The following is a 24,194-nucleotide window of genomic DNA, read 5'->3' as shown; positions in this document are numbered from 1 at the left end:
TATTCTTGCCATGATCCATTTTGTGGAGCTTTTTCTGAAACCTTTTCTGAAATTTACATTTTCGGTATCCTTCAGTGGGTTTCAAAATTGTTGAGACCTTGATTTGTGTAATACGATGATATTTTGCTTCCAGATATTGGAGAACTGGCTATGTTTCTCCTGACATAGCTTGGGAGACCAGAACTCCAGACAGCTGCAGCAGCACAGGAGCCAGCAAACAGAGCTGTAAACAGGGGAGTTTCAGTGGGAGGTTGCAGGGGAGACTAAGACAGAGGAGCCGCCAAGCAAGTCAAGGGACAGGGTGGTGGTCTGGTGCCTGCTGGGGGCTTGTGTTGCGTTGACTACCAGGCGGCAGGTGGGAAGGCCATGACTGACACAGAGGCAGCAGTGAAAGACACAATGAGGATGATTGGATGTGGAAGCTGCGGCATGTACATGATCCTGGAGGGGGTGCCTGGAAAGAGCTTTGTCTGCATGAAGTGCCGCCTGATAGAGCTGATGGAAGAGAAGATCTGAGGACTGGAGATGCAGGTGCAAACTGTGGCTGAGTTCAGAAGGGGGTTTGAGCAGACGATGGAGCACAGACACGAGGGGGCTGAAGGGATAAGCTCAGATGTGCAGATGGAAGCAGAACCAAAGAATTCAGAGGAGAGACTGCTGGGGGAGGAAAGTGGACGGTGGAAGCATGTGACTAAGAGAACCAGGCAGAGGAAAAGACGGGCCAGTGAAGGAGAAATAGAACTCAGGAACAGGTTTGCAGAGCTGGAAAATGAAGGGGCACAGCAGGTGGTTGCTAAAGGAGAGAGGGGAGGGAAAAAGAGAAGAGCTGATAGTCCTGCAAGAGAAGGGGAGGAGTCAATGGAGGCAACACCAAATATGAGCCCCAGGAGGATTGCAAGGGGGAATAGGAATCGAGAGGACTTGCAGCCGGGGGGTGCGGGAGATAGACTGGAGAAGCACACTGTCACCAGGAAAAGGCAGGTCTATGCGATTGGAGACTCCTTACTGAGAAGAATAGACAGGCCTGTAACTAGAGCTGATCGGGAGAACAGAAGGGTGTGCTGTATGCCAGGTGCTAAGATACAGGATGTGGACCTGAGGCTGAAAAGGACACTAGAGGGAGCAGGGAAGAATCCGTTGATTGTCCTTCATGTGGGAACGAATGATACGGCTAGATACTCTCTGGAATGTATCAAGAGAGACTATGCCAGACTGGGGAAGATGCTTAAGGAAATCGAGACTCAGGTGATCTTCAGTGGGATTCTGCCGGTTCCTAGAGAAGGGCAACAAAGATGTGACAAGATTATGGCAATCAACAGATGGCTCAGGCAGTGGTGCTATAAGGAGAGCTTTGGGATGTACAGCCATTGGGAAGCATTTACGGACAGAAGACTGTTCTCTTGGTACGGACTTCACCTGAGCAAGGAGGGAAATAGATTTCTAGGATGGAGGCTCGCCGACCTGATTAAGAGAGCTTTAAACTAGAAATTTGGGGGAGATGGTTGGGAGATCTCCACGCCGGAATTTAACCTTGAGAGGGAAGTAAACAAAGTAAGAGGGGATACAGCCGTGGACAGAAGAATTGGCATAAGGAGGAAGGGTAGTGTAGATAACAGGCACAGACATTCTACCACCAACATCACCTAACAGCGTACAGAATGTGAGTGAAGCCAAACGGCAAAAATTAAGATGTCTGTACACTAATGTGAGGAGCCTAGGGAACAAAATGGAGGAACTAAAGCTACTGGTGCAGGAAGTGAAACTAGATATTATAGGGATAACAAAAACGTGGTGGAATAGTAGTCATGACTGGAGTACAGGTATTGAAGGCTATGTGCTGTTTAGGAAAGACAGAAATAAAGGCAAAGGTGGTGGCGTAGCGTTGTACATCAATGAGGAGGTTAACTGTAAAGAAATAAGAAGTGATGGAATGGACAAGACAGAGTCTGTCTGGGCAAAAATCACACTGGCTGAGAAAGAAAGCTACTAGAGCCTCCCCTGAGATAGTGCTTGGGGTGTACTACAGACCGCCGGGATCTGATTTGGATATGGATAGAGACCTCTAATGTTTTTAGAAAAATAAACACTAATGGGAAACGTGTGATCATGGGAGACTAACTTCCCAGATATAGACTGGAGTACAAGTGCTAGCAAGAATAGTGGGGCTCAGATTTTTCTGGATGTGATAGCTGATGGATTCCTTCACCAAGGAGTTGAAGAACCGACAAGAGGGGATGCCATTTTAGATTTGGTTTTGGTGAGCAGTGAGGACCTCATAGAAGAAATGGTTGTAGGGGACAACCTTGGTTCGAGTGATCATGAGCTAATTCAGTTCAAACTAGATGGAAAGATAAACAAAAATAGATCTGGGACTAGGGTTTTTTATTTCAAAAGGGCTAACTTTAAAGAATTAAGGAAATTAGTTAGGGAAGTGGATTGGACTGAAAACTTGTGGATCTAAATGCGGAGGAGGCCTGCAATTACTTTAAGTCGCAGCTGCAGAAATCATCAGAAGCCTGCATCCCAAGAAAGGGGAAAAAAACCATAGGCAAGAGTTGCAGACCAAGCTGGATGAGCAAACATCTCAGAGGTGATTAAGAAAAAGCAGAAAGCCTACAAGGAGTGGAAGAAAGGTGGGATTAGCAAGGAAAGCTATCTCAGTGAGGTCAGAACATGCAGGGATAAAGTGAGAAAGGCTAAAAGCCAAGTAGAGTTGGACCTTGCAAAGGGAATTAGAACCAATAGTAAAAGGTTCTATAGCCATATAAATAAGAAGAAAACAAAGAAAGAAGTGGGACCGCTACACACTGAGGATGGAAAGGAGGTTAAGGAAAACCTAGGCATGGCCCAATATCTAAATAAATACTTTGCCTCAGTTTTTAATAAGGCTAATGAGGAGCTTAAGGGTAATGGAAGGATGACAAACGGGAATGAGGATATGGAGGTGGATATTACCACATCTGAGGTAGAAGCCATACTTGAACAGCTTAATGGGACAAAATCGGAGGGCCCAGATAATCTTCATCCAAGAATATTAAAGGAACTGGCGCATGAAATTGCAAGCCCGTTAGCGAGAATTTTTAATGAATCAGTAAACTCAGGGGTTGTACTGTACGACTGGAGAATTGCTAACGTAGTTCCTATCTTTAAGAAAGGGAGAAAGAGTGATCCGAGTAACTATAGGCCTGATAGTTTGACATCTGTAGTATGTAAGGTCTTGGAAAACATTTTGAAGGAGAAAGTAGTTAAGGACATTGAGGTCAATGGTAATTGGGACAAAGTACAACATGGTTTTACTAAAGGTAGATCGTGCCAACCTGATCTCCTTCTTTGAGAAGGTGACGGACTATTTAGACGAAGGAAATGTGGTAGACCTAATTTACCTCGATTTCAGTAAGGCATTTGACACTGTTCCACATGCGGAATTATTAATCAAATTGGAAAAGAGGGGGGAATCAATATGAGAATTGAAAGGTGGATAAGGAACTGGTTAAAAGGGAGACTCCAACGGGTAGTACTGAAGGGTGAACTGTCAGGCTGGAAGGAGGTTACTAGTGTAGTTCCTCAAGGATCGGTTCTGGGACCAATCTTATTTAACCTTTTTATTACCAACCTTGGCACAAAAAGCAGGAATGTGCTAATAAAGTTTGCGGATGACACAAAGCTGGGGGGTATTGCTAACACGGAGAAGGACCGGGATATCATACAGGAAGATCTGGACAACCTTGTAAACTGGAGTAATAGTAATAGGATGAAATTTAATAGTGAAAAGTGCAAGGTCATGCACTTAGAGATTAATAACAAGAACTTTAGATATAGATTGGGGATGCATCAGTTGGAAGCAACTGAGGAGAAGGACCTTGGGGTATTGGTAGATCACAGGATGACTGAGCCGCCAATGTGATATGGCCGTTAAAAAAGCTAATGCGGTTTTAGGATGCATCAGGCGAGGTATTTCCAGCAAAGATAAGGAGGTGTTAGTACCGTTATACAAGGCACTGGTGAGACCCCACCTGGAATACTCTGTGCAGTTCTGGTCTCCCTTGTTTAAGAAGGATGAATTCAAACTGGAACAGGTTCAGAGACGGGCTATTAGGATGATCCGAGGAATGGAAAACCTGTCTTATGAAAGGAAATTCAAAGAGCTTGGCTTGTTTAGTCTAGCCAAAAGAAGGCTGAGGGGGGATATGCTTGCTCTTTATAAATATCAGAGGGATTAATATTAGTGAGGGAGAGGAATTATTTAAGCTTAGTACCAATGTAGATACAAGAACGAATGGGTATAAACTGGACACTAGGAAGTTTAGACTTGAAATTAGACGAAGGTTTCTAACAATTAGAGGAGTGAAGTTCTGGAACAGCCTTCCAAGGGGAGTAGTGGGGGCAAAAGACATATCTGGCTTTAAGATTAAGCTTGATAAGTTTATGGAAGGGATGGTATGATGGGAGAGCCTAATTTTGGCAATTGATCTTTGATTATCGCCAGATAAGTATGCCCAGTGGTTGGTGATGGGATGTTGGATGGGATAGGATCTGAGTTACTGCAGAGAATTCTTTCCTGGGTGCTGGCTGGTGAGCCTTGCCCACATGCTCAGGGTTTAGCTGATCGCCATATTTGGGGTCGGGAGGGAATTTTCCTTCAGGGCAGATTGGCAGAGGCCCTGGAGGTTTTTCGCCTTCCCCAGCAGCGTGGAGCATGGGTCACTTGCTGGTGGATTCTCTGCAGCTTGAGGTCTTCAGACCACAATTTGAAGACTTCAATAACTCAGGCATAGGTTAGGGGTTTGTTATTGAAGTGGATGGGTAGGGTTCTGTGGCCTGCTTTGTGCAGGGGATCGGACTAGATGATCACATTGGTCCCTTCTGACCCTAGAATCTATTGTCTATTTTGTAGTTTGTTAAACGTAGAAGTCTGACAATTCATGATCCAGTGTTTGGAATGTGTAAAAATATTTTCAACAAGGTCACGGGAATGATTCCTCTAGGGACATTAGCGTATTTCAGAACCTTCTCACAAATAGACAATGTTGATCTAAATCCACATCTTCCTATTTTCTTAGCAATTTACAACTTCACAGGACTGAAGAACTCGCTCGCTGCCATTCCCTGTTGCAGCAGGTGAGTGAATGTTAATAACCCGCTTTTGGCAGGCACAGAAACTGAGACACAAAGAACTTGATCCTTCACTCACTCAAGATAGTGGTGACGTCAATGCAGGCAGGGTCAGGCCCAAGAACGGGGGCAGGGAGGGGAGTTATTTCTCTGAGGTTTTTATTTATTTATTATAAAGAAATTTATTTCACCATGTGACTCTCCAGCCATCAGACTATGCAGCTGAAGAGCAGGATTTGGGGGAGGAGGAATCCTCCTCCATCATGGGGCTGGGTCCTAGAAATCCAGTATAACTTAACTCTCTCTCTACGGAAAAGGATAAATGGACACAAATCAGATATTAGGAATGGCAATATACAAAAACCTGTAGGAGAACACTTCAATCTCCCCGGACACACTATAGCAGACCTTAAGGTGGCCATCCTGCAGCAAAATAAAACTTCAGGACCAGACAAAGAAACTGCTGAGCTTCAGTTCATCTGCAAATTTGACACCATCAGCTCAGGATTAAACAAAGACTGTGAATGGCTTGCCAACTACAAAAGCAGTTTCTCCTCCCTTGGTTTTCACACCTCAGCTGCGAGAAAAGGGCCTCATCCTCCCTGATTGAACTACCTCATTATCTCTAGCTTGCTTGCATATATATACCTGCCCCTGGAAATTTCCACTACATGCATCTGACGAGATGGGTATTCACCCAGGAAAGCTCATGCTCCAAAACGTCTGTTAGTCTATAAGGTGCCACAGGACTCTTTGCTGCTTTCACAGATCCAGATTAACATGGCTCCCCCTCTGATCCCTAACTCTCACAGTCAGTTCTCCAGCCTAATTTGGGACTGAGGCACACCCTGTAGTGGAGAGATCCCTCTTTCCCTTCCCCACGCACCCCAGAGGTGCTGAAGTAATGTTGCTCAGGGCTCTGTGCTGCCCCTTTACATCACAGATCGCTTTCTCACACGAGAAGGATGTGGCTTCCCCCTAGTGATAACATCTGGTCCCCTGATTACCCCTGAAGTATAAAGAGACAGGACCACCATTCACTACAGTGGCAAAGCTGAAGCTAATTATCAGATATTCCTGGCCCCTTATGCCTGTACTTAAAGCTGGAACATGCTGCTGTCTGAATTACAGCAATAAACACATGTAAATACAGCTAAGAGGAGGTGTGTTTGTGTTTCACCTACCTGTTTAAACTGGCAGAAACTTCTCAGCAGAGTCAGTCTGTGCGGAGTTCCCAGCTTCTCCCTCCTCAGAGTCAAACCAGAAGGCCTTTGGTTTGTTTGTTTTTCATTACATATTTCCAGTTTTGTTTCAGGGCATTAAAGCTTTTCCCCAGTTCCTTGATGTTCCTCAGATCTTACAGACTTTAATTCTGAATGATTTTTAATCAGCATTTCATACGCCCCTCTCTACTGCAGTGAGAGGGTGAAGGTGAAACTGAAAGCACACAGGAGGAATTCAGAAAAGTCACATGGTTTTGTGATATTTAAAAAAAAAAGACAGCTCTTTTTAAAGAAACACACACAATTGTGACAATCCGCATGGGGTCTCAGTCCCTGTTCTTGGCTTGGCTACTGTGATGCTGGAAGATCAGGTGCCAGCTTGTGCCAAAGCCCCAGTCCAGTTCACTTGTGCATTAGTATAGATCAAAATGGTTGTAAATTTGGTGTTTAAACTTCATGAAAACCGCGAGATGTCACATGCATTGTTTTCACTTCTCTGTATCCTGTATACAGTCTATTAGACTGTAATAGAAAACATTCACATTGGTTATTTAGTTACAAGGATAGAACAATCAAACAAGAAATCATCATGTAATGCAAATGAAGCACTTTAGCAGGAAAGTGCTAATTCATGCTCATTTGAAGGCCAGCGGTCATTGCGTGTGATGATCAGAGATCAAAGACTCGAAATGGGCTCCTCTCTCTCCTCCAGAGAAAGGAAAAGCCCATGTGATGGTGACAGTGTCAGCTTGGTTCCTGTGAAAGGAAGCTATAAGTATGTGCAACCCTTCTGCCAGGTGGAGTCGGCAGCAACCAGGGCCAGGTTCAATATCTAGACGTTCCTCTTCAACAGTACAACACAGAACCAGCTCAAGCGCCCACCCAATAACCTGGAAAAATTACACACCACTCCTGGGTGCCTCCAAGAGGCAAAACTTCCCCACTCACAAGCACAGAGTCTGAGTATAGGAAAGAAACTTTTAACGAAAGGAAGGAAGTCACCCGACATTAATTAGGGGAAATGCTGCAAATAGGATTCAACATAAACATAAACCTGTGAGCAGGACACCCACACCCACTGAATGGGGCAGTGTCTTCTGCCTCGGGTTCTACACCAAAAGATCCTTTATCGTGCCCCCCTCTGCTCCCTCACCACACCCACTCACAGTGGTTGTCCTTGGTCAGTAGGACCCAAGGTTCTGAGGTGCATCTGTGTGAGTTCACCTCCCACCTGGGGAAGAAAGCACCTGGCTTGCTCTGCCCAGGACCGGTGCTAGTGTTTTTAGCGCCCTAGACGCACAGCCATTTCGCTGACCCACGCGCTGGCCTGTGGAGAGGGTCCGCTGGTCCGCAGCTCCGGTGGAGCTGCTGCAGCCATGCCTGCGGGAGGTCCACTGGAGCCACGGGAGCAGCGAACCGTCCACAGGCACGACTGCGGCAGGTCCACCGGAGCCACCTGCAGCAGGTCCATTGGAGCCACCTGCAGCCCCCCCCAGCAAAATGCCACCCCCCAATAATCCTGGCACTCTAGGCGATTGCCTAGGCCGCCTAAATGGAAGCGCCGGCCCTGGCTCTGTCATCTGAGCACTGACTATCCTCCTTGCCAGCCACTGTTCCTCGGTGCCTGGCCCTCCCACTGACCACCTGCTTGCCACTCCCACCAGCCAAGATGCAGGGGCCTGCACCAGTAGCAGGGATGCCTTGCAGGGAACCCTCACCCAGGGCCGCCTCTAGACATTTCGCCACCCCAAGCACGGCGGCATGCCACAGGGGGCACTCTGCCGCTCACCGGTCCAGCAGCTCCTGTGACCTCCCGCAGGCGGAGCTGCGGGACCAGCGGACCTTCCGCAGGGACGCCTGCGGGATGTCCACCGGAGCCGCCTGCTGCCCTCCCAGCAACCAGCAGAGCACCTCCTGCTGCATGCCACCTCAAGCACGCGCTTGGAGTGCTGGGGCCTGGAACTGGCCCTGCCCTTACCACCCCTAGCTCAAGAAGAAGTTCCCCCTATCCCTGTCATGCCCACTCACTCAATAGGTGTGACAGAGTTATAAGGCCAGAAAACAGGCTAACTTATGAAAAGTCATGCAGTTTGTAACATCCGGAGTGGGCTTTGCTGCGATGACAAATTCTCGGCCGTAGGGGGGGAGGATGTGAGCAGAGTCTGAATGAGCTCTCCCTGGACAGCTAGCTGGGAGGGGGAAAGACTTCAGGAGCAAACTGTATTTACATGAACACACCACACCCACTCTGCGTAGATATCCAGCACATAGAGCAGTGTGGCTCAAAATGACCAGCCTTGGCTGGCGCTGGGTTACAAATCACTTTAGTACTGAATGAAATGTTGCTGACTTTTCTGTTTGAGTAAAAGGGAGCAGAACTCTGCTTAGCCCATCCCAAATGAGTGGGTCACCCTCAGCTGAAAGGACTTGTTAAGCCAGGGGTTGAATGCCAGCCTCCTATGAAAGGAAGAGGGGGTAGGGACATGACTAGGTTCTAATCTTGTGTAAGAGTAAAACTCGGTCTTATTAAAGAAGCAGCATTTCACCTGGGTTATGCACTAAATGCTAAGCTCATATTGTGGAGTGACAGAAGGGCTGGTATCCATCAACGCAGCCACCATTTATTTAAGAAGGTGCAAAAGGTGGTATCTTCAACTGCTGAACTCCATGTTTCTATGTAACCAGCTGAGTACTCAGCATCCTGCAGTCAGAGCACATACATTACACAATACAATACATGTGGCTTTTTGTTTGTTTGTTTACCTTAGCTCTGCTCCAGTGGGGCCAGGGCATTCACATTTATCTGAAAAAACAGCAACGAGCTCCTTCCCCGTGAAGAAATTCTTCAGCCAACAGCATCCAGGGAACAGCATGGCTGAGGGAAGTCAAAGCAGCATTTCTGCTTTCCTCAGCTCACATGCTGCGATACCTCTATTAACTGTGTTGCCAAATTGCTGCATCACTGCACCCAGGAACTAGCCACATCCCCAGCAGCATCTGTAGTGATCACGGCTTCCCCAGCACAACTGAATTTCTGCTGTTAGTCCCAGGTGGCCTCTTCCAGGTCCCCACAATGGGTCGCCAGAGGATCCTCCTCAGCCAGACAGGGCAAGAGCCCCAGCACCCACTCACACAGGCTGCCCGCTGCCACGGGGCTCAGTGCCAGCGAGTCCTTTGTTTTCCTCCTAAGGCTCATGACAAAGGGTGCAGGGCAGATGTCACTGGTTACATTTGTGTGACAGGGACACCTGCCACCCCTGGGACCAGGCTGAGACCCCAGGCCCTTCCACCAGGCCCCTGAGCAGCCACACAGGCACTTTCAGCCACTGCCCAGGTCAGTGGGGTCTATGCTATTAAACTGGCATAGACCAACGAGGGAAGGGAGGAGCTTTACTTGCTCACAGGTCTGGTAGTCTGTGTTTGTTTGTTTACTTTAATTCTCCACAAGCTAAGAAGCAGGGACTTATAGGGCCAGATTAACCTTTGTGGGCCCAGCTCCAAACATATTCGTGAGCACCCAGGAGTGCCTGAACCTCTCAGACTCCTAGAAGAATCATAGAATATCAGGATTGGAAGAGACCTCAGGAGGTCATCTAGTCCAACCCCCTGCTCAAAGCAGGACCAACCCCAACTAAATCATCCCAGCCAGGGCTTTGTCAAGCCTCACCTTAAAAACCTCTAAGGAAGGAGATTCCACCACTTCCCTAGGGAACCCATTCCAGTGCTTCACCTCCCTCCTAGTGAAATGATGTTTCCTAATAGCCAACCTAGACCTCCCCCACTGCAACTTGAGACCATTACTCCTTGTTCTGTCATCTGCCACCACCGAGAAGAGTCTAGATACATCCTCTTTAGACCCCCCCTTCAGGTAGTTGAAGGCAGCTATCAAATCCCCCCTCATTCTTCTCTTCTGCAGACTAAATAAGCCCAGTTTCTTCAGCCTCTCCTTGTAAGTCATGTGCTCCAGTCCCTAATCATTTTTATTGCCCTCCGCTGGACTTTCCAATTTGTCCACACCCCTTCTGTGCCAAAACTAGACACAATACGGCCTCACCAGTGCCAAATAGAGGGGAATAATCACTTCCCTTCATGTGCTGGCAGTGGTCCTACTAATGCAGCTCAATATGCTGTTTGCCTTCTTGGCTGACTCATATCCAGCTTCTCATCCACTGTAATCCCCACATTCTTTTCTGCAGAACTGCCGCTTAGCCAATTGGTCCCCAGCCTCTAGCGGTACATGGGATTCTTCTGTCGTAAGTGCAGGATTCTGCACTTGTCCTTGTTGAACCTTAGATTTCTTTTGGCCCAATCCTCCAATTTGTCTAGGTCACTCTGGACTCTATCCCTATCCTAGCAGTGTATCTACTTCTCCCTCCAGTTTAGTGTTATCTGTAAACTTGCTGAGGGTGCAGTGCACACCATCGTCCAGATCATTAATGAAGATGTTGAAAAAAAATGGCCCCAGGATCTCACTCCTCTTGATACCGGCTGCCAACTAGACATTGAGCCATTGATCACTACCCGTTGAGCCAGCTTTCTATCCACCTTATAGCCCATTCATCCAGTCCATACTACTTTAACTTGCTGGCAAGAATACTGTGGGAGACCATATCAAAAGTTTTGCTAAAGTCAAGGAATAACACATCCACTGCTGTCCCCTCCTCCACAGAGCCAGTTATCTGCTCATAGAAGGCAATCAGGTTGGTCAGGCATGACTTGCCCTTGGTGAATCCATGCTGACTGTTCCTGATCACTTTCCTCTCCTTTAAGTGCTTCAGAATTGATTCCTTGAGGACCTGATCCATGATTTTACCGGGAACTGAGGTGAGGCTGACTGGTCTGTAGTTCCCCAGATTCTCCTTCCCTTTTTTAAAGATGGGCACTATATTTGCCTTTTTCCAGTCATCCGGGATCTCCCCTGATTGTCACATGTTTTCAAAGATCATGGCCAATGGCTCTGCAATCACATCAGCCAAGTCCCACAGCACCCTCACACATTAGATCTGGATGCATGGACTTGTGCATGTCCAGACTTTCTAAATACTGCTTAACCTTTTCTTTCACCACTGAAACATTCAGCAACATTCAGAAATTGCCATAATAGTTTCTTTTTCAGGAAGGAGGGGAATGAATTTCCCCAAAATATTTGGATGAATCATAATTGCAGGGGATCTGAAAAACTGACCCCAAAGATTTGCATGAGTTTGGAAACAGAAGCAAAAGTTACATGTTTATTGCTGTGATGGGGTGGATAAAAGGTCTGTGGTAGGGCTAAGGGGAGCCAGAGAATCCAATTAGCCCATTCTGTGGCACTCCGATGGAAGACAGGTAAATAAAGATTAGCCCTAGCTGGGGAGAACCAGATTGGGTGGCTGCTATAAAAGTAGTATCGCAGAGGCAATAGGAGAGGACAGGCAGGACTGGGCTATGCTGGATGGTGGAGGGGCAGAGGAGAGCTGGCTGAGATGGAAGATTTTCTGACTCCCCCTCCCACCACTCACACACACAAAAAGTCATTCTGTACAATAAAGAGCAGCTTAATAGAGAGGGGGAATGGATACAGTTGGGGAAGAAAAGAATAGAAGCAGACTGAGATGATTACCTAGGCAAAAAGCAAAGCTGAAAAAAGAAACAATCCAATATGTTGTAGTGGTCAAGGACATAAGAATAGTTAACATTAACCCTGGGACTGTAGATGACTGGATTTTAAAAAAGACAAAAAAGCCCCACAATACAGAACAACCCGCATAGGGGATATAGTAAGAGCCAGAAGGTTGTAAGATGAGGATCATTTAATTGAATAGAAAAATAAAGTACAGCTGATAAATGGCTAAAAACTCAAACTTTAAGATTAAAATAAGTTACCAGCTACTACAATATTTGACCAACAGAAAGGGGGTAATAGGTGGGTACCATGGGAACTGACTGATGAGATAATCAAAAGCACAGGAGAAGCTGGAGTGTTAGTAAGCAAGTGGCTAATTAGTAAAAGAGGAGGAGAAAGATACCATCCACAGCCACGCTGACTACATTTAAGGGAGGGCGGTACCTGAGAAAGTAATGTCAGATATCTAGCACCAAGCCATATATCCCCACTCCCTTAAAGCGGGGCAAGTGCCAAAGGTATGGGCATGTAGCAGCTGTGTGCAAAGAGAAAATGAGATGCAGTAACTGGGGCCCTGAGGATTCTTATTCAGATTGTACAGAAGGAGCAGTGGTAAAGTGTAGTAACTCTGGTGGGAATCACAGTCCGGAATATAGAAGCAAGACAAACTAAAGAGACGCAGGCGACATTGTTAGCATCCACATAACATATGTTGTTATCTGGAGACTCTGAAAACACCAGATGGAAAAGTCAGAGAAAATCAGCACAGGACAAGGGGGAAGTGCAGATCCAGCCTCACCGCATAAAGCGTGATAAAGACTGCAGAAGAAATAGGCATGATGGGTTGGATCACAGAACCCACCTTGGGAACTGCCAACTGGTGTGTCAAGACTACTTCTGCCCCTGCTTTCCCTGCCAGCTCGGGGCCTCAGCACCCTGTCTTGCTGAGCCAGACATGCCCCTCTGCTCCAACACAGACCCAGAGTCTGAACCATGTGCCCCAAAGCTGCAGGCTTAACTGAAAGCAGCTTACAGAAGTGTTCCTGTCTTTAACACTCAGATGCCCAACTCCCAATGGGGTTTAAACCCAAATAAATCCATTTTACCTTGTATAAAGCTTAGACAGGGTAAACTCAAATTGTTCGCCCTCTGTAACACTGATAGATAAATGCACAGCTGTTTGTCCTCCTCACCCCCAGGTATTAACACATACTCTGAGCTAATTAGTAAGTAAAAGGTGATTTTATTAAATACAAAAAGTAGGATTTAAGTGGTTCCAAGTAGTAATAGACAGAATAAAATGAATTACCAAGCAAAATAAAATAGAACACACAAGTCCATGTCCAAGAAAACTTAATACAGATAAAAACCTCGCCAGTTCCAGTAAGCTTCCTTTTACAGACTAATCTCCTTCTAGTCTCAGTCCAGCAATCACTCACACCCCCTGTGATTACTCTCCTTTGTTCCACAGGCTTAAATAGACTCCCTCTTGTGGGGGGAGACCACCTCCTCTCTCCTATGCAAAGTCCAGCTCCAAGATGGAGTTTTGGAGTCACCTGTCCATGCATGACTGAGTTTCTTACCAGCTAGGCCACATTCCTGGGAAAGCCCAGATGTGGATTGGTGTCTCCAAGTTCATTGTTGGCTTAAGTGGTTCTTAATTGGGCACTTAATTTGCACATTCCTTTCTCAATAGAAATCAAGCAAGTACACAGCCAGTACTCCTAACTTCAAGTACAAAAATGACACATGCCTACTGTACACAAGTGGAGCCGGGGCTTGACCCTCTCCAGGGGGAAGAGGGGAGCCACACTGGCTCACTACGCACTGGAGGGTCCACGAAAATAGCCCGGCAATCCTCAAGGCAATCGCCAGCCCTGTGGGCCAAGGGGCTCAGGTCCTTTGGCAGGGCTGAGCCATACGAACTGTTATGAGCCTGGCCCTAGGTCAAGGCTGGGCAATGAATACTGAGTCAGGAAGCTCAGGGCGGGGCTGAGCAACAATAACCAGCTTCAGTTTCCTTAGGCCAGTGAGAGGGGGAGTCTGCCACCCCAGAGTGGGGTGGCAGGGGGGACACAGACCCTCCCACTCTACTGCATCCCAGCCCGGGGCCCTAGCAGGGGCTGACAATCCACTGCTCAGTCAGTGGGGATCCTGGCCACAACACACTGACATAGGATCCGGCAAGGCTGCAGCCAGACTGGGGTCAGCTGCCCCCAGGCTACTTCTGTACTCCCCCTCAGGGCCTACCTGGGTCCTGACATTGGCCTCTGCAGGGTCCAGGAGCATGGGCTCATCACAGCCAGGGCTGGGTGGTAGCTCCGGCGGCTCCTCCGGATAGTCGGCCCAGGGGAGCTCCGGTGGCTCCTCTGGATAGTCGGCCCAGGGGAGCTCCAGCCAGGGTGGGTGGGTGGCTGCCCTGGGTCACAGGAGTTTCCCAGTCTCAAGCTCCCTGAGGGACATCTGCTCACTCCAGCTGCTGGGGCCTGACTGAGCTCTGAGGGCCGGCCTTTATAGTTCCAGGTCGGTGCCTGACCTCTGAGGGGCGGGCTCAGAGCTCCTTAGCACCACCCACTCTGGTCTCTGGCTGGGCTCTTCCTCCTCTGGGCTGGAGGGGAGCCACACCGCCACACTACACCTACAAATAGGAGGAATGTATTCAGTAGATCACAGCCTTCACAGAAATATATTACATGGCATGTGTAGCATAAAACATGTTCCAATTATATCATATATACATTCATAAGCATATTCCCATGAAGCCTTATGGGGTGCAAATATCACAACACCATCACAACAGGCAATGATATATTAGTAGTGAAACAAGAGAGGTTCCTTGCATTTATGATAAAAGTTATAAATTGCACATCACAACCAGGGAAAAAACAGAAAAAAAATGAAAATTATAGCAAAGACAGCAGAAAACTATATGTATATTTACAATCTGTCAATTGATCATATTCATGCAGTCTTGAGTGAGGGTGAGGGTGAAATATGACTAATATGGGAATCACAATCTTTTGTTGGAATGTTCGTCTATTTCATAACACATGGTCAAGAATTAAAAGAAAATATACCGAACTAAACCAGCCACCATCTGAGTCTAGGAAACATGCTTGGCTGAAAAGCTTGCTTTTAAAATTCCAGGATATATTTAGGCAAGACTGAAAACTAGGTAGAAGAGGAAGTGTTTGTACTTTCGTAAAGGAAATATTAAACTACACAGAAGGAGAGAATGAAGAAGTAAACCTCAAATGTAATTCTGTTGCAATCCCAATGCAGAAGAGAGAATGGCGTTGTGTAAAACATGAAGATACTATACAGAATGAAAGGTTTGATATGCTGGAACTTGAGAAAGCCATTGATATAAGCCAAAATGTTTCCCTAAGTAAAGATTATATATGCAATATAATGTTTAGATGTCTTCCTGAAAGCAGTTTGAGGGTTCTTTGGAATTATATGGTATGATATGGGAATGAGGAGTGATATCAATAAGGAGGAAATATGCAGCAGTAATTCCAGTAAAAAAACCCATGCAAACTATCTGCACAAGTACATGCCTACAGACCAGGGGAGGGCAAACTTTTTTGCCTGAGGGCCACATCTTGGTATAGTAATTGTATGGAGGACCATGAATGTTCACAAAATTGGAGGTTGGAGTGCAGGAGAAGGTGAGGGCTCTGGATGGGGGTGCAGGCTCTGGGCTGCAGCCACAATTGAGGAGTTACATGGGATGCATTTATTACAACATCCAGATGTGCTACCGATGCTGCTAATGAACTGCCAGTTAACTATGACAGAAACTACTGGGCCTGACTTTATGGGACAAAGTTAATGGGAATTGCAGTGATGAAAGTAACAAGTCTATGAGTTGCTGGGCATTCAGTAGAACACAATGTTAGAACTCCACATGCTGTTCAAGTTAAAATGTGGATACGGGAGTTGAAAGAAAAGGAAAACCAAAATGAAGTCAAAACTTTTAGGGTTAGGGTTAGGGTAGCTATGAATTAGCTATGAATGGAAAGCCACAAGTCCAAATGTGGATTTGGACTTTATTTTATAAACTTAATAGTTAACAATAAATGTTGGAGTCTTTTAATTGCCTTCTAGTCTCTCAGACTTTTAGACTCTCAGGTCACATTTTCAAGTTTTTCTGTCCAGCCATAAGTTCCAGAAACTTCTTTTCTTTAGAAAACAAAAGCCAAGAGCCTCACCTCATCACCTCATGCCAGGAGCTGGGGCTTTAGGAAACACATGAAATATCACGAGACAAAGGATGAACTCTTGAGAGCTGGTGACACGGGGCACAAAGCCCCCTTAGGGCTTGTCGACAGCTAACCCACTAGAGTGACAAAGCAGCATTTCAGTGTAGACACGACCTGTACCAACAGGAGGTGCTAGCGAGGGCAAGAGAAAACATTCTTCCATCAGCCTAGCTCCGTCTGCACAAGGACTTAGGTCACATTAACTACGGCATTTCCACACCCCGAGTGATGGAGTTGTGACCATCTCATTTTCTACAGCAGACCCAGCCTTAGTGCAAATCAGACTCAGGCCCTTGAAACACTGATTCCACCTGAACCTAGATTTTAGCTTCTGACTTCACTATCACTCCTTAGACAAACACACCCTGCTCCTGCAAGGTCATCACCACCGGTGGGCACTGATGACCAAGGAAAGCCCCAGGGCCCACCAGCTCAGGGGCCTGATTGCAAGATCGGCGCCTTATTGGAACATTTCCCACAAAAACCTCCGGCACTTGAATGCCAACAATTGGATCTTTCTAGCTCAGCAAACAACAGGAGTCACTTCCAGGAAGGGAAACACGCAGTTACCAGCATATTTCTGAGCTCAGACACACCAGTGTCTAGTGACCCTCCATGTCAATGGGGTCGGGGGGGTCTAGGCACCAGCAAAGCAAGCACCTGCTTGGGGCAGCCCATTTGCAGGGGCGGCAGGGATCCAGTATGGGAGCTGAGAACCAACAGGGGGCCCTGGGAGCTGTAGTTCCTTGGTTAGCTCCCTGCCTATAGAGCCAACCCTGGAGCAGGGAAAGAACTACATTTCCCAGCACTCCCTTGGCCACTACCAACTGGCAAGGAATGGGGGGAGCACGTGCTGCAGCGTGCTGTGAGTGGAGAGCTGCACTGTGCAGGGTAGAGGGGCCATATTTTAACATTCAAAAAACAGGACACTCCGGGGGGGTGTGGCCCCATCCTGCCCCCATCCACTCCCTCCCTGTCCCCTTATTACCCCCTCCCAGGACTCCACCCCCTATCTAAGCGCTGCTGCTCCTTGTCCCCTGATCGCCCCCACCTGGGACCCCTGCCCCAACTGCCCCCCAGGACTCCACCCCCTATATAAGCACTGCTGCTCCTTGTCCCCAACTGCCCCCTCACAGGACCCCTGCCCCTAACTGCCCCCCAGGACACCACCCCATATCTAAGCGCTGCTGCTCCTTGTCCTCTGATCTCCCCCTCCTGGGACTCCTGCCCCTAACTGCCCCCTAGAACTCCACCCCCTATCTAAGTGCCGCTGCTCCTTGTCCCCTGATTGCCCCCTCCTGGGACCCTTGCCCCTAACTGCCCCCCAGGATCCCACCCCTTATCTAAGAGCTGCTGCTCCTTGTCCCCAACTGCCCCCTCCCAGGATCCCTGCCCCTAACTGCCCTCCAGGACCCCACCCCCTATCTAAGCGCTGCTGCTCCTTGTCCCCAGATTGCCCCCTCCTGGGACCCCAGCCCCTAACTGCCCCCCAGGACCTAACCTCTATCTAAGTGCCGCTGGTCCTTATCCCCTGATTGCCCCCTCCTGGGACTGCTGCGCCTAACTGCCCCCCAGGACCTCACACCCTATCGAAGTGCCACTGGTCCTTATCCCCTGATTGCCCCCTCCCAAGACCCCTGCCCCTAGCTTCCCCCCAGGACCCCACCCCCTATCTAAGTGCTGCTGCTCCTTATCCCCTGATTGCCCCCTCCTGGGACCCCTGCCCCTAACTGCCCCCCAGGACCCCACCCCCTATCTAAGCGCTGCTGCTCCTTGTCCCCAACTGCTCCCTCCCAGGACCCCTGCCCCTAACTGCCCTCCAGGACCCCACCCCCTATCTAAGCACTGCTGCTCCTTGTCCCCAACTGCCCCCTGCCAGGATCCCTGCTCCTAACTGCCCCCCAGAACCCCACCCTATCTAAGTGCCGCTGCTCCTTATCCCCTGATTGCCCCCTCCTGGGACCCCTGCCCCTAACTGCACCCCAGGACCCCATCCCCTATCTAAGCGCTGCTGCTTCTTGTCCCCTGATCACCCCCTCCTTGGACCCCTGGCCCTCACTGCCCCCCAGGACCCCACCCCCTATCTAAGCACCACTACTCCTTGTCCCCAACTAGCCCCTCCCGGGACCCCATCCCCTATCTAAGCCTCCCTTCTCCTTGTCCCCAACTGCCCCCTCCTGAGACCCCCCCCCAGCTTCTCACCTAGGAGCCCACCCCCTACCTGTCCCCTGACAAACCCCTGGGACTCCCATGTCTATCCTACCACTGCCTGTCCCCTGACTGCCCCCCAAACCTCTGACCCATTTTACCCCCCCTTCTCCCTGCCCCTGACTGCCCCCCCTACCCCTTCTCCACCCCCCAGCTCCCTTACTGTGCCACTGAGAGCAGCTTGTCTGGCTCCACGCAGCACCAGACACGCTGCTGCATGCATGCTGCTGTGCTCCCCGCGGAGCCCACAGCCCCCCCCACCTCCCACCCAGCACCTGCCTTCCAGATTTGAACACCTCACAATTCAGCAGTGCTCAGGCTCAGTTTGGGCAGCTGGTACTTCATTCCTCCCAAATCAAATATACTGATCCACTGTAACTGGCTGAGAAAAAGTAGGATAACATTGAGCAAGAAATGCTTCCCAGTGGTTATTAGGACTGGGATTGCTATTTTCAACAGCCAGTGCCTTTGTCTGTTTGTTTGTTTAAAAGGAAGACAGTGACATTGCACTGACAAATTCCCCATAGAAAGAAAGAGTGGAACAAAAGAATAATAAAGGCACCTCAACTTTTCCTCATTCATGTAGGACAGTCTGATAATCTGCATCCAGAGATCCTCCAACCACACCAGCTGAAAATTGTTCCACTTTGCTGCAGCTCTGTAACCATATGGGAACCAATCCTGTCTGTGTTCTGTGCACACCCAAAATTCCTGCTGAATGACCCGCCCTGGGAGCGAGTTACCAGTGACCCAGGGCTGCGGTGGAAGGAGGGTGCAGGTGGGGGGGAAGGAGGGAGCCCCAGGCTGGGGCAGCAGGGAGGTGGGAGGAGGGCACTGGTGGGGGTAAAGGGGGAGCCCAGGGCTGAGGCGGAAGGAGGGTGCAGGTGGGGGGGAAGAGGAGAGCCCAGGGCTGGGGCAGCATGGAGGTGGGAGGAGGGCACTGATGGGGGGGAAGGGGGAGCCCAGGGCTGGGGCAGAAGGAGGGTGCAGGTGGGGGGGGGAAGGGAGAGCCCAGGGCTGGGGCGGCAGGGAGGTGGGAGGAGGGCACTGGTGGGGGGAAAAGGGGAGCCCAGGGCTGGGGCGGCAGGGTGGTGGAGGGAGGGCACTGGTGGGGGGAAAGGAGGAGCCCAGGGCTGAGGTGGAAGGAGGGTGCAGGTGGGGGAGGGAAGAGGAGAGCCCAGGGCTGGGGTGGCAGGGGGGTGGAGGGAGGGCACTGGTGGGGGGGGAAAGGGGGAAGCTCCGCACTGGGGTGGCAGGCGGTGTGGGTGGGTGGGGGAGAGCCCAGGGCTGGGGCAGCAGGGGAGTGCAAGGGGGGAGCCCAGGGCTGGGACGGGGGGCAGATGCTTGGGGCGGCAAATAACCTAGAGTTGGCCCTGAACGGGGTCTCAGGTCTGGACTGCCAAGCCACAGGCATCAAGGAGTGACAAAGAAGGTGAAGCCAATCTCATTGCCCCGGGGATGGTGCAGTCTCCTGTATGGGCCAGGCAGACTCTGGGGATCCTGGCTCAGACCCTGTCAAAGAGACATGGGGGGACTAAACCCCGGAGAATGAAAAAATGGGCTTCTTGAGCACCAGTCATCCTACTATCCGTGATCCTGGAGGAGTCAGACTCCCATCTACCTAATCTCCGTGACCGTGGAGGATTTCTCCCTACCCAACCCCCAATATGTCACTTCTATGGTCACCTCCTCCTCTCCCTCTCTGCATTAGGGGTGGGAGGGGAGGGTGAAGAATCCTAGGAGGGGCGGAGTGGGGAGTCCTGAGGGGCAGAGGAAGATACGTGAGGTTGCAAGGTCAGAACTGATGTAGGGCCTGGGCTCAGAAGTGATGTGTGGGCTGGGGAGGGCAGAAGGAAGAGCTTGCTGGGAGACCAGCTGAAGTGGAAGTAGCAGCGAGACAGAGGGCTGGTCTAACTAAAGCCGTACATCGACCTAGAGCAGGGGTCTCAAACCACGAGGGCCATATGAGGACTAGTACATTGGCCCAAGGGCCGCATCGCTGACACCTGCCCCATGCTGCCCCCCACTCCACCCCTTCCATGAGGCCCTGCCCCCTGCCCTGCCTCTTCCCACCCCTTCCCTGAAGTCCCCTCCCCAACTCTGCCCCCTCCCTGCCCCCAGAGGATGCATGAAGAGTGTGGCAGGGGGCTCAGGGTAGGGAGTTGAGGTGAAGCAGGGGGTTGGGGTGCAGGCAGGAGGCTCAGGGTGCAGAAGGAGTGTGGGGTGCAGGCAGGAGGCCCAGGGCAGGGGATTGGGGTATAAAAGGGGCTGGGGTGCAGCAGGGGGGCTCAGGGCACAGGGTTGGGGTGCAGAAGGGGTGTGGGATGCAGCAGGGGTCTCAGGGCAGGGGGTTGAGGTGCAGGCAGGGGGCTCAGGGCAGGGAGTTGGGGTATAGAAGGGGGTTGGGGTGCAGGCAGGGGGCTCAGGGTGCAGAAGAGGTGTGGGATGCAGCAGGGGGTTGGGGTGCAGGCAGGGGGATCAGGGCAGGAAGTTGGGGTGTGGAGTGCAGCAGGGGGGTGAGGTTCAGGAAGGGGGCTCAGGGCAGGGGGTTGAGGTACAAGCAGGGGGATCAGGGCAGGAAGTTGGTGTGTGGGGTGTAGCAGGTGACTCAGGGCAGGAGGTTAAGATACAAGCAGGGGGCTCAGGGTGTAGAAAGGGTGTGGGATTCAGCAGGGGGCTCAGGGCACAGGGCTGGGGTGCAGAAGGGGTGTGGGATGCAGCAGGGGGCTCAGTGCAGGGGGTTGGGGTGCAGGCAGGGGGCTCAGGGCAGGGGGTTGAGGTGCAGGCAGGGGGCTCAGGACAGGGAGTTGGGGTGTAGAAAGGGGTTGAGGTGCAGGCAGGGGGCTCAGGGTACAGAAAGGGTGTGGGATGCAGCAGGTGGATCAGGGCAGGGGGTTGAGGTGCAGGCAGGGGGATCAGGGCAGGGAGTTGGGGTGCAGCAGGGGGATCAGTGCAGGGGGTTGAGGTGCAGTCAGGGTGCTCAGGGCAGGGGGTTGGGGTGCAGGCAGGGTGCTCAGGGCAGGGGGTTGGGGTGTAGAAAGGGGTTGAGGTGCAGTCAGGGGGCTCAGGGTGCAGAAGGGGTGTGGGATGCAGCAGGGGTCTCAGGTCAGGGGGTTGGGGTGCAGGCAGGGGTCTCAGGGCAGGGGGTTGGGGTGCAGGCAGGGGGCTCAGGGCAGGGGGTTGGGGTGCAGTCAGGGGGCTCAGGGTGCAGAAGGGGTGTGGGATGCAGCAGGGGTCTCAGGGCAGGGGGTTGGGGTGCAGGCAGGGGGCTCAGGGCAGGGGGTTGGGGTGCAGGCAGGCGGCTCAGGGTGCAGAAAGGGTGTGGGATGCAGCAGGGGGCTCAGTGCAGGGGGTTGGGGTGCAGTAGGGGGCTCAGGACAGGAAGCTGGGGTGTAGAAAGGGGTTGGGGTGCAGGCAGGGGGCTCAGGACAGGGGGTTGAGGTGCAGGCAGGGGGATCAGGGCAGGAAGTTGGGGTGTGCAGTGCAGTAGGGGGCTCAGGGCAGGGGGTTGGGGTGCAGGCAGGGGGCTCAGGGTGCAGAAAGGGTGTGGGATGCAGCAGGGGGCTCAGTGCAGGGGGTTGGGGTGCAGGCAGGGGGCTCAGGGCAGGGGGTTGAGGTGCAGGCAGGGGGATCAGGGCAGGAAGTTGGGGTGTGCAGTGCAGTAGGGGGCTCAAGACAGGAAGCTGGGGTGTAGAAAGGGGTTGGGGTGCAGGCAGGGGGCTCAGGGCAGGAAGTTGAGGTGCAGGCAGGGGGATCAGGGCAGGGAGTTGGGGGGCGGGGTGCAGGAGGGATTCAGGCTCTGGGGTGGCCCCGCTCTGTGAAGAAGCTGGAACCATGTCCCTGCGGCCCCTGGGGGAGGGGGGATGCAGGGCTTGCCGTGCCTCCAGGTACCTCCCCCAAAGCTCCCATTGGCTGCGGTTCCCTGTTCCCGGCCAATGGACCTGCGGGGGGGGGGCGGCACGGTGCCTAGAAGCCAGGGCAACACATGGATGGAGCCCTCTGCTTCTCCCCTCCCCCTTGCCGCAGGGGGCGGCACGGGGCTGGAGGGGGGCAGTCCCGTGGCTGTAGTTTGCCCAGCCCTGGCCTGGAGGCTGGGCGCGGGCCACTTGGCAGGCCGTGTGTTTGAGACCCCTGACCTAGAGCATGCGACCTCACTATGTAACTGAAGCTGATGTAACTTAGGTAGAATTACAGTGATGTCGCTGGGAGATGCTCTCCTGCCGACTTCCCTTCCACCTCTCGGGGAGCTGGAGTACAGGCTCCCCCCTCGACTTAGCGGGTTTTCACACGATGTGCTAAATCCACACGGCTGCATCAATCGCAGCAGTGCCAAAGTAGCTGGAAGTACAGACCAAATCCAGAATTAATGAATTGGGATTTGGGGCCTTGGGCAGAAGCTGGAGGCTCTGCACCACCAAGGAGTCTGGGAGATAGAGACCCAGGGACTGGCAAGTGTGACCTCCTGTCATGGTATAATTCCCCACTCTGAACCTTAGTGTCCATAAGATGGGGCACCAGCATGAATGCCTCTAAGCTCAATTACCAGCTTAGAACCTGTAGCGCTGCCACCAACCAGGAATTCCAGTGCCTGGTACACTCTGGTCCCCCCAAACCTTGCCCGGGGACCCCCAAGACCCAGTCCCTCTGGATCTTAACACAAGGAAAGTAAACCCTTTCCCTCACCGTTGCCTCTCCCAGGCTTCCCCTCCCTGGGTTACCCTGGAAGATCACTCTGATTCAAACTCCTTGAATCACAAAACAGAGGAAAATCCACCTTCCTCTCTCCTTCTCTCTCTCCCTCCCAGACTCTCCCTGAGAGAGAAAGTAATCCTAACACAGAGAGAAAATTAACCTCTCTCTCCCCCTTCCCTCCTTTCTCCCCACCAATTCCCTGGTGGATCCAGACCCAGTCCCCTGGGGTCTCACCAGAATAAAAAAAACAATCAAGTTCTGAAACAAGAAAAGCTTTTAATTAAAGAAAGAAAAAACAGTAAAAATTATCGTTGTAAATTTGAGATGGAATATGTTACAGGGTCTTTCAGCTATAGACACTGGGAATACCCTCCCAGCCTAAGTATACAAGTACAAAGTAAAATCCTTTCAGCAAAATACAAATTTGAACTCCTCTCAGCCAAATACACATTTGCAAATAAAGAAAACAAACAGAAGCCTAACTCACTTTATCTACCTAGTACTTACTATTTTGAATCTATAAGAACCTGTATCAAGGAGACTGGAGAGAAACCTGGTTGCACGTCTGGTCCCTCTGAGCCCCCAGAGCGAACAACCACCAAACACTAACAGCACACACACAAACTTCCCTCCCTCAAGATTTGAAAGTCTCCTGTCCCCTCACTGGTCCTCTGGTCAGCCAACAGCCAGGCTCACTGAACTTGTTAACCCTTTACAGGCAAAAGAGATATGAAGTACTTCTGCTTTATTAACTCTTACTTATCTGTTTATGACAGTTGGCTATTAGGAAACACTGTTTCACTAGGAGGGTGGTGAAGCACTGGAATGGGTTCCCTAGGGAGGTGGTGGAATCTCCTCCTTAGAGGTTTTTAAGGTCAGGCTTGACAAAACCCTGGCTGGGATGATTTAGTTGGTGTTGCTCCTGCCATGGACTGGATGACCTCCTGAGGTCCCTTCCAACCCTCATCTTCTATGAATCTATCAGTCCTTTGTCCATCCCCTCACGAGGCACCAACATCCCCTCTGGCCAGTGGTGCTCAACTCCCACTCTGCCCTGGCCCCTCCCCCACTCCATCTCTTCCCCAAAGC

The 24,194-nt window shown here is 50.8% G+C and overlaps 1 protein-coding gene across 7 annotated transcripts in view; it reads right to left on the bottom strand.

Annotated features, from left to right (window-relative positions):
* The window catches only part of LOC115659453 (butyrophilin subfamily 1 member A1-like), a 51,013-nt gene extending 36,581 nt beyond the window's left edge, over positions 1-14,432 (bottom strand). For 3 of the 7 annotated variants that reach the window (XM_030579610.1, XM_030579613.1, XM_030579616.1), the window contains exons 1-2: positions 6,297-6,590; positions 5,304-5,418 (exon numbers count right to left, since the gene is read on the bottom strand). In XM_030579610.1, the coding sequence (XP_030435470.1) occupies positions 5,304-5,322 (19 nt within the window). In that variant the 5' untranslated portion in view covers positions 5,323-5,418; positions 6,297-6,590. Of the gene's footprint in view, positions 1-5,303; positions 5,419-6,296; positions 6,618-14,190 lie in introns of those variants that run through there. The other 4 variants (XR_004002554.1, XM_030579617.1, XM_030579612.1 and 1 more) reach the window with 3 other exon arrangements.
* Between the last annotated feature and the right edge of the window lie 9,762 nt (positions 14,433-24,194).

This window comes from Gopherus evgoodei, chromosome 11, assembly GCF_007399415.2.
Source record: "Gopherus evgoodei ecotype Sinaloan lineage chromosome 11, rGopEvg1_v1.p, whole genome shotgun sequence".
NCBI classification, from domain to species: domain Eukaryota; kingdom Metazoa; phylum Chordata; order Testudines; family Testudinidae; genus Gopherus; species Gopherus evgoodei.
Note: the sequence above shows the minus strand (reverse complement) of the source record. Positions and strands in the feature narration are given on the sequence as shown.